The sequence below is a fragment of the Genypterus blacodes genome, unplaced genomic scaffold (genome assembly GCF_046128005.1).
Source record: "Genypterus blacodes isolate CSIRO-AG114 ecotype Tasmania unplaced genomic scaffold, CSIRO-AGI_Gbla_v1 ptg000021l_1, whole genome shotgun sequence".
Taxonomy (NCBI): Eukaryota; Metazoa; Chordata; class Actinopteri; order Ophidiiformes; family Ophidiidae; genus Genypterus; species Genypterus blacodes.
The window spans coordinates 9,319,760-9,327,669 of NW_027466834.1; the positions used below are offsets into that span (position 1 = coordinate 9,319,760).

The following is a 7,910-nucleotide window of genomic DNA, read 5'->3' on the forward strand; positions in this document are numbered from 1 at the left end:
CAAATGAAATCAAGCTTTATTTAAAGTACAATTGATAGAATGGCTCAGTACACTTTGTATACAAGCATAAAAAAATAGACAATAGACACACACATGTGTGATACACATGTGGACAAAATGCACAAGGAGACGAAGAAAAGGTGACATGAGCTAATGACTTCTACAGTCGGGTTGTACAGGCGGTGGATAATAGCTTTGTCCGTGATGAATAATTGTGTTCTGTACCAGAGTGATCTTAGTGAAGCCACATTGGCAGGTAGGTTCTAAAATGGGATTTCACACTTAACAATATGGCTGAGGTCAATCAAATCCACCTGTGTCTTAATTATGGGACAGCCATACATGTGGCTTATTAACACATGCCAATACACGATAAGCACATTTTCTGCCAACATTCCTCTCTTCACATGCCTCTAATATAATTATTTGTCCCCCCTTTCTCCCACCACCACCCCTAACTATGTAACAGGGGCCTGTACAATGAAGGAAGCTCAGCATACCTCAGCCTTCTTTTGTAAGTTGGCTTGACAAAATCATCAACACACTTTGTTAATGTGGTGTCGTGCACGTTCCCATAAAAGGGGCTATGTCTGCAAACATGAGCCTATAGGAACAAGATGGAATGACCACATGCAGATATGTTATTCAGCTCAGAGAAGCTTGTGTGAATGTATTGTCCCGGTGTGCTGAGCCATTCATGTCAAATGCCCTTTAAATAGAGCCGGTGTTGTGGGGAATATTTGAGCAAGAGTGTTAATTTCAGACTGACTCAGAGAATTTAAGAGAAAAAAGATGAGCAGGCTTTCACTTGCTTCCACTATGGTTTATTGGAGTATAAGAAACCAGGATGTACAATAGAACTTACAGCTTCCAAACAAGCATTTTAAGTCTAAGTAATTTTGCATTGTCACGCTAATTCCGAGAAATGTTTATTCCCCTTCTTTTTTAGCGACGCTTCCGGACACAAGGGAACCTCTTTGCTCTGATCTTGGTTCATCTCCCAAATATGGCAACCAAATTCCCCTTACACTATGGAATCCTGTAGCTGGTGCTCTGCATGACAGGTTGTGTCACCCTAACCTTTATGCCGACAGATCTCTGCGCTAAACAACCCAACACATCAAGAAGGTCCTATTTCTGTGATGAATTGCTCCTTGCTTAGAAAATACTTGCAGATACAAAGCTTCAGACTTCAGTCGTCTAGTAGTTGTCTTCATTACATTACTATACCTTGTTGATGGAAAATCACCTGTGATCAATACCTTAAACCCAGCATTATTCTCAATATTATTGCTTTTGTTGCAATCCCAGCAGTGTGAAATGTACAGCAAAGTAAGTAAGAGGCGTAGAGATATACTGTCTGCCTTCCACCAAGTGTATCTGAATATCCTCACCCTAGGTCCAGGATGCAGTGATAAAAAAGAAAAGGTCCCTCTTAGTGGTCCCCACATTAGTTGAGGAAGAGGGGAAGGGAAGATTTGAAAATTGTTTGAGGAAAAGTGTCTGATTTAGAGAGACTTAAATAATTGGTTTGTTTTCAGGCAATCTGTGTTGTTGTGATGGCAACTACCATCTGAATACAAATCAAGTAAACATGTATGCTTTTGTGATACCATACTGAGAAGGAAGAGTCCAAGAATGAAGAAGGGAAGGTGGTTGTGCTTTATATAAGCTAGACAGAGCTCCGACATATGCTGGTCCGGACCAAAGTTACCGTGGCTCCAGAGTCTCATCAGAACTGAGGCAGCTTCATGAGATCGAAAAATTAGACTTGAGCGTCAACTTAGGTGACCAACCCCTCAAGGCCCTTTGTGGAGAGGAAATCTCTCTTTGAATTGCCCCTCCCAAGGTTTCTTCCCTTACCTCATACATGAAGATTTTTGGGAGTTGTTCCTTGTGATCTTAGAGAGCTGTGGGCTGGGTTGGGAACCACCTGCTGTTATGGGCCTGTAAAGCCCTTTGAGATGTAGTATGTGATAAACGAATGAATTTAATCTGATTAGCTCCTTGGAAGTGAAATATCCTACATGGCACTGTTCCATCTTGTTCCTATAGGCTTGTCTTTGCAGACACTGGCCCTTTCTTTCATGGGGACACATGAGAGCACATTATGAGAGCTGGTGTTAACCAAGCCAGTTGATTTTTCTTTTTTGATGAATATTTTTATTGAAGAAAGCATTTGACATGACAATGAGCATGTGGTTATAAAACATTTAGGGGATTGTTTTTATACGGAGGGGGGAAGAAAAGACATTAATAAGAACAAGGATATGTGATACAAATATCCGATTAAATATCCGATGTTGGACACTTGTGTTTAGGGCCATAGATCTAATTAATATCTGATCTCTGGCTATGGAACTGTGGGAACAATTAGAATCAGAGTTAAAAACAAGAGAGACAAGGATAATACAAATAAATAAGAATTGAAATAATGTATGGTCAGTGGGTGATTAACCTGGCAACTAACCAAATAAACTAATTTCACCTGATAAATTAATTCTAAAATAATCTCATTGCCGTTACTCTGCACCAAATTCAGATTTACCTAGTGAGCAAAGATAATTTTTCATTTTTTTTAAGCATCTGTGTCAATTGTATGTATTTCTTCACATAAAAGAACAAAGGTATCATAATCTGCATATCCATGTTAATACTTCCGTTTTGTCAGAAAAGCACTTAAACAAACTGGAGTCATATGAACCACTTCTGGTGTCATTATTACAAAGTATTTAACGCTGAACGCAGAACTGAAAATTATAGAGAGAGACATTATAAATATATTATATACAGAGAAGCTTCCATCCAAGCTTAACTGGGAGGAATATTGTAGATTTCAAATAGATATTAGGGGAAATGTTTGAGTGGAATTCCATTTCATTATTTGATTGTCAAACACATGATGTTTTTATTTTATGTTATCATTGATGAACTCATGTTAATTGTAATTTTTTTGTTGATTGTGTACATGTGTGAGATCCAAACCCATTCAACATATATTGCTAATATGAGGAAGAGAGAGACAGCTACAAACTATGGAGCCTCCTGGTACAATGAACACATGGATCTGCTTCTTTCTTTGCACAGATAAAGACAGAAGTATAAAAAATAAAGCTCTGTCTTGTCTGCCAATGGTGTGGCCCCTAAAGCGAGACAATCTATTGCTAAAAGACCTTTTTAGTTGATATTAACATTGTGTGCTTATGTCTGTTTTTGGATCATTGTGGATCATTTAAAAGAAAATTCTTGTATGGGCTCAGCATGATAGATTATTTCCTGGGCCGTGCTTCACACTTCCCACCCAGCTGAATTCAAATCAACTCTGGAATTTGAGTAATCTTAACAAACTAACCAGGCAAAAACCAATCCCCATGATGGAGAGTATGAATGTAGAATTTGGACTGAATCAATGGAATCTAATGCAACATATTATTATGCACAAGCATGATCAGGATTATCGTTGATATGAGTTGTAGCATTAGTTAGGATTTCCATGTATTTTTGTGTCCAATGATTTCAGTGCCGTTTCAGCGAAAATGCAGGATAAAATACATACATGTATATTTCAACTTAATGCAGTAACCATGACGTGGTGATAGATACTGAGGATCTATACTAAGCATGCAGCCTAAATATTGCCATCTGTGTCCAAACACTACTGAACCATGTTGACCAATTGTGGACCATTTACTCTATAAAGATACATGTTACTTTTAAAATATAATTAAATGTTCACTCGACTTGACTTGACCTGACTTGACTTGACGGTGATGGATTCCAGAATGATTATTTTGCTGAATAAAAATCATTAGCACCCTGGAGTAAACATAGTCAGAATAAAAAGCTGGGGTTTACACTTTGTAATATAAGAAATGGGCTAATATATGTCATTTAAATGGTTCTCTCAGTGGTTGAGTAGCTTTTGAGTTTTTACTTGATTTCCATCATAAGCCACCACCAAGCCCCATGCCTGTCTATTGCGTATCTGTCATTCATTGGAGTATACAGCCCTGTATAAAGCTCATCAATATGGATATATCATGTACAGACACTGTATGTAAGATGTTTGTAAAGGATTTATTATTGTATGCTGTTGATCTGACCAAAACCTAGGTGTGTCACCGCATGATTTTGATGGAAAATGAAAACAAGGCACAGAGAATGATGATTAATATTATTCTTGTCAATAAATGATGTGTACAACTGTTCTCTGTGACTTTTATTTCTTGTGTTCACCCAGCCAAAGGACCAATATTTGTTTCCTTTATTCATTGAACAAACTGACAGCTATCACTCACAGATATTTCCAGCTGTAGTTTTTCTAAACATTTTCCATAAACTTGAATTGCACCGTCTTTCAAGGTGGAGTAGCTTGGTTTGGTGTTGGTTACTCAACCACACACACACTCTTTTATTACATAATGTAAATGTGTGTGTGTGTGTGTGTGTGTGTGTGTGTGTGTGTGTGTTTCTAGCAATAAATAGAGGGGTTAAAAAGCATAAATACCATTAGAATTACACAATGATGAATTATACATAAATGCTTTGATTATAAATTATATGAACAATCAACCACTCCTCCTTCGTTTTCTAATCTGCTCTTGAGGTTCACAGAAAATAATTGGGTGTCTTGATTTAGGGTGGCAGTGATATCACAGAGGTGAGGTCAGTTCTCAGAGGAGTCAGTTTCCTCTGTGGAGCCGTCGCTTTCCACCTCAATCTTCCTCCTATGGTGGATGTTCCTTCTTGGGGAAGCCCTCCTCTGTGCCTCCTTCAGCCCCACCACTGCACTGCCGCTACTGTTACTGCCCGGACTGACTGATATCTGGGCAATACTGGACAGGACAGGGCAGGACACAACATATATGGGGGGAAAGGAAAATAATCAGTGGAGAGCAGCGGTAAAGATCCTTGAGCAATTTACACATATTACATATAAGCCTGTTATTTTAGCATGCGTTTGCGTTCTCACAGTTTGTCCAGCTCTTGGTCCATCTCTGGGTCAATAAGCAGCTCTGCCTTGCTGGGTAACACTCCTCCATGGAAAAAGAAAGAGGATTTATGACTGTTAATGCAGGTTTGTGTGTGTGGAGATGTTTATCAAAGGTGAAAATAGTTTGTGTGTAGTAGGGCGCAGTACTATTTGTAGTAGTCTATTTCTGCAGATAAAGGAGCTTGACCTACAATGAACCTAGAAGTATGTTGAAGAATAAATACTGTGCAACTAAGACAGGGTTTAATTGTTATCACACATCTACATTGTGTCTAATCAGTTTGCTGTGCATGCTGGGCTGAACAGAATCCAGTGGACGTTTAAAGCTGGAAGTACTCCGAAACTTACCAATGCTGTGGTTGACAGTTTCATGCTTGGCAAGACTCAATAGGAAACTGAAGTAAGACACTTTGTCAGTCTGTTGAAGTATTTCCCTCATACAGGATCTTGGTGGATAACTGTAAACAAACAGAGGTAAACATGCGGAAATGAATATATTTTGGATCATTTAACATGGCAGGTAAGTTTTTACTCGTACTAGAGTGTGTTTTACCTATGTTTAAACCTTTCACACAGTGTGTCTATACACTGAGCTAGTGGGAATGGGTCTACCCCATCCTGGTGCTGCATCTGTCCCTCATCAGCTGCCACAGAGGGGAGCTGCTCAATGGAGGTGGAGGTGGGGACGATAACTGTGTTAGGACTCATCCCTGATAACAGATCGTTGTAGATCACCAGCACACTATCCAGGAACTCTACACACACACACAGACACACACATATGAAATAATGTGAAAGTATTATTTATATTATATATAACCCATGCTGTCAGTAGAAAGCATGACAAATACCAAGTTCTGACACATTTGGACGGACCAGGGAATAGCAGCAGTACCTTGGTAGTAGAGTTGCAACTGGAAAGCATAGAGGAAGTCAGCGAAAGATATCAGGCAGTCACTGGCATCGTCTATCAGAACAATTCTACAAGACAAGAAAAAAGAATCAGCTCTTTTCAGTGGTTAACAGGTAGATAATTACATCCAGCTTATGCTACCACCTATCAATACCATACAGAATTCTCATTCACATTGTTAGCTATGGTGCTCTATGCTGTTGCTACAGTAAAATAATCATTGACGTCAGGGATGCCTTTCTAACTGCAGTAACACCAGAGAAAAGGCAGTGGCTGAAGCATGATGAGCTGCAGTGTGGTGTGTTCATGTACTGACCTGGCTGCACTCTGTACAATCTCCACTGGGAAGTCAGGACACAGTAACTGCAACAGAGACCTATACTCCAGCATGGACATTAAGTCTGAAATATAAGAAAATATGACTCTAATTAAACTAGAGGAGGGAAGGGGGCCCTGTCCAAGCAAGTGTCATGGATGGATGGATGGATGGATGGATTACCATTTCTATTGTAGGGTCAGAAAAGCTTAGATTTGCAGGTAGACTATAAAATCAATTTGTAATTTGTGTTCTCTTTTCCTGTCCTAGCTCTTCTTTCTTACCCACCTCCACTCTTGCCGATCTGCCTGTAGCACCTCCAGACGACTCTGACGAAGGAGGCTCGGTTGTGAGGAGTTGCTTGGATGTAGTTATATTCTCTGAAGAGGATGTGGTTACTGTTCTTCACACTGCTGAAACTACACACACGCATCCTATTTACTCAATTACTCATTTACAAGTGTGTATCAATTTTTTATTACTGGAAGAGGCTTGGGTTGGTTTACACTATTCTGAGGATACCATTATTATTAGCAGTCCACTATTGTTTTATATTGTCTCGGGACGTTCCCGGCACCACCGGTGAAAATCACGGACAACACGTTTTTGCTTTTAGATTATTTCCGGCCACCAGTGTGTCAGGCTCCCCCGTAACCTCCCCTGCGATACTAAACCCGGCACCAGTTTTGCGCGCGCGGGCGCCGGGAACGTGAGTTAATGGGACATTTAAATACTAAACTATTCCCCTGTGCTTTTGTCCAAACCTACAGAGGAACTTTCATGAGTGCACAGAGGTAACTAAGTGATACGGTGTATTATTAATCAGTGCAAGTAAGCGTAACATACTATTCAGCAAAGTAGCGAATCACTCCAAACTGGGTGTATTCTTCTTTATGTTCCAGCAGCTGGGTCACTGCATCACTTAGGTAGAACAACACATTACTCTCTGCTGCAAGAGAAGCAAATACATGCACACAATCAGATCAAAACAGGCTTGCATGACATTTCCAGTTCGGCGTGCAACCAATATATAAAAAAATACTTCCTCTTTTGATTACAATATGTAACCCCTCCTTAATGGTCTTCCAAATTTGACTTATCCCCTCTGACAGAGCCAACATGAACGCTAGAAAACTATCGTCACTTACCGAGGTATTCGTCAGCGACGATGGTGGAATTAAAACGGCTAGTTTTGGTCGTCATTGCAGCACCTACGGTTGAATTTACAAATAAATAACTGAATCGTATCTTGTTGTTAACTAGGAAATATATGTAGCCACAATTATGACTAACTGCTTTATTGAAGCTACAGAATCCTAGAAATCACTGTGGGCATCCATGGAAACAGCGAGTTGTTTTGAGTTACAAGTAATATATTCCCCCGTACAACACACCACACAAGAGGGACGTTCCCCATTTGTTAAATCGTTTTCTACATAATTAATAGGATATTTTTTATACATCATAATTCATATTAATATTAACCAAGTTTTTACCCGATGTTAAGCAAACTCAATATTAGATATCTACCAAGTTTTTCTTGATGTTAAGCAAAGTATCAAATTACTGTTGCTGTGATGTCATTTCACAAAAATCGTTTTAAGAGTCAACAACAGGACGTTATCGCATTTAACCGTTTAATTTAAGAAAAAAAACAACCCCCAACCTTTTGCCATTCTGATATTGTT

General features: G+C 39.3%; 1 protein-coding gene across 3 annotated transcripts; it reads right to left on the minus strand.

Moving 5' to 3' along the window:
• Window positions 1–4,239: 4,239 nt before the first annotated feature.
• On the minus strand, window positions 4,240–7,583 carry cstpp1 (centriolar satellite-associated tubulin polyglutamylase complex regulator 1). 3 transcript variants are annotated; one of them, XM_076142240.1, is made up of 10 exons: window positions 7,516–7,581; window positions 7,371–7,433; window positions 7,069–7,171; window positions 6,511–6,641; window positions 6,223–6,307; window positions 5,889–5,974; window positions 5,547–5,748; window positions 5,342–5,451; window positions 4,973–5,036; window positions 4,240–4,835 (listed from the first exon to the last, which is right to left on the minus strand). In XM_076142240.1, exons 2-10 carry the CDS (start codon window positions 7,423–7,425, stop codon window positions 4,667–4,669), a joined length of 1,005 nt encoding a protein of 334 aa, XP_075998355.1. In that variant the 5' UTR covers window positions 7,426–7,433; window positions 7,516–7,581; the 3' UTR covers window positions 4,240–4,666. The 3 variants fall into 3 exon arrangements, with proteins under 3 accessions (XP_075998355.1, XP_075998356.1, XP_075998354.1); XM_076142241.1 differs by having other exon boundaries at window positions 7,069–7,168; window positions 7,371–7,583; XM_076142239.1 differs by having other exon boundaries at window positions 7,371–7,583.
• Window positions 7,584–7,910: the final 327 nt, after the last annotated feature.

Excerpts from the sequence above, each read along its gene's own strand:
- cstpp1 (XM_076142239.1), bottom strand. The coding sequence starts at position 7,425 with ATGACGACCAAAACTAGCCGTTTTAATTCCACCATCGTCGCTGACGAA. Across the intron at positions 6,642-7,068 it reads ATTCGCTACTTTGCTGAATA|TTTCAGCAGTGTGAAGAACA; the intron begins GTATGTTACGCT and ends GCGTGTGTGTAG. Across the intron at positions 5,037-5,341 it reads AACTGTCAACCACAGCATTG|GAGTGTTACCCAGCAAGGCA; the intron begins GTAAGTTTCGGA and ends TTTTCCATGGAG.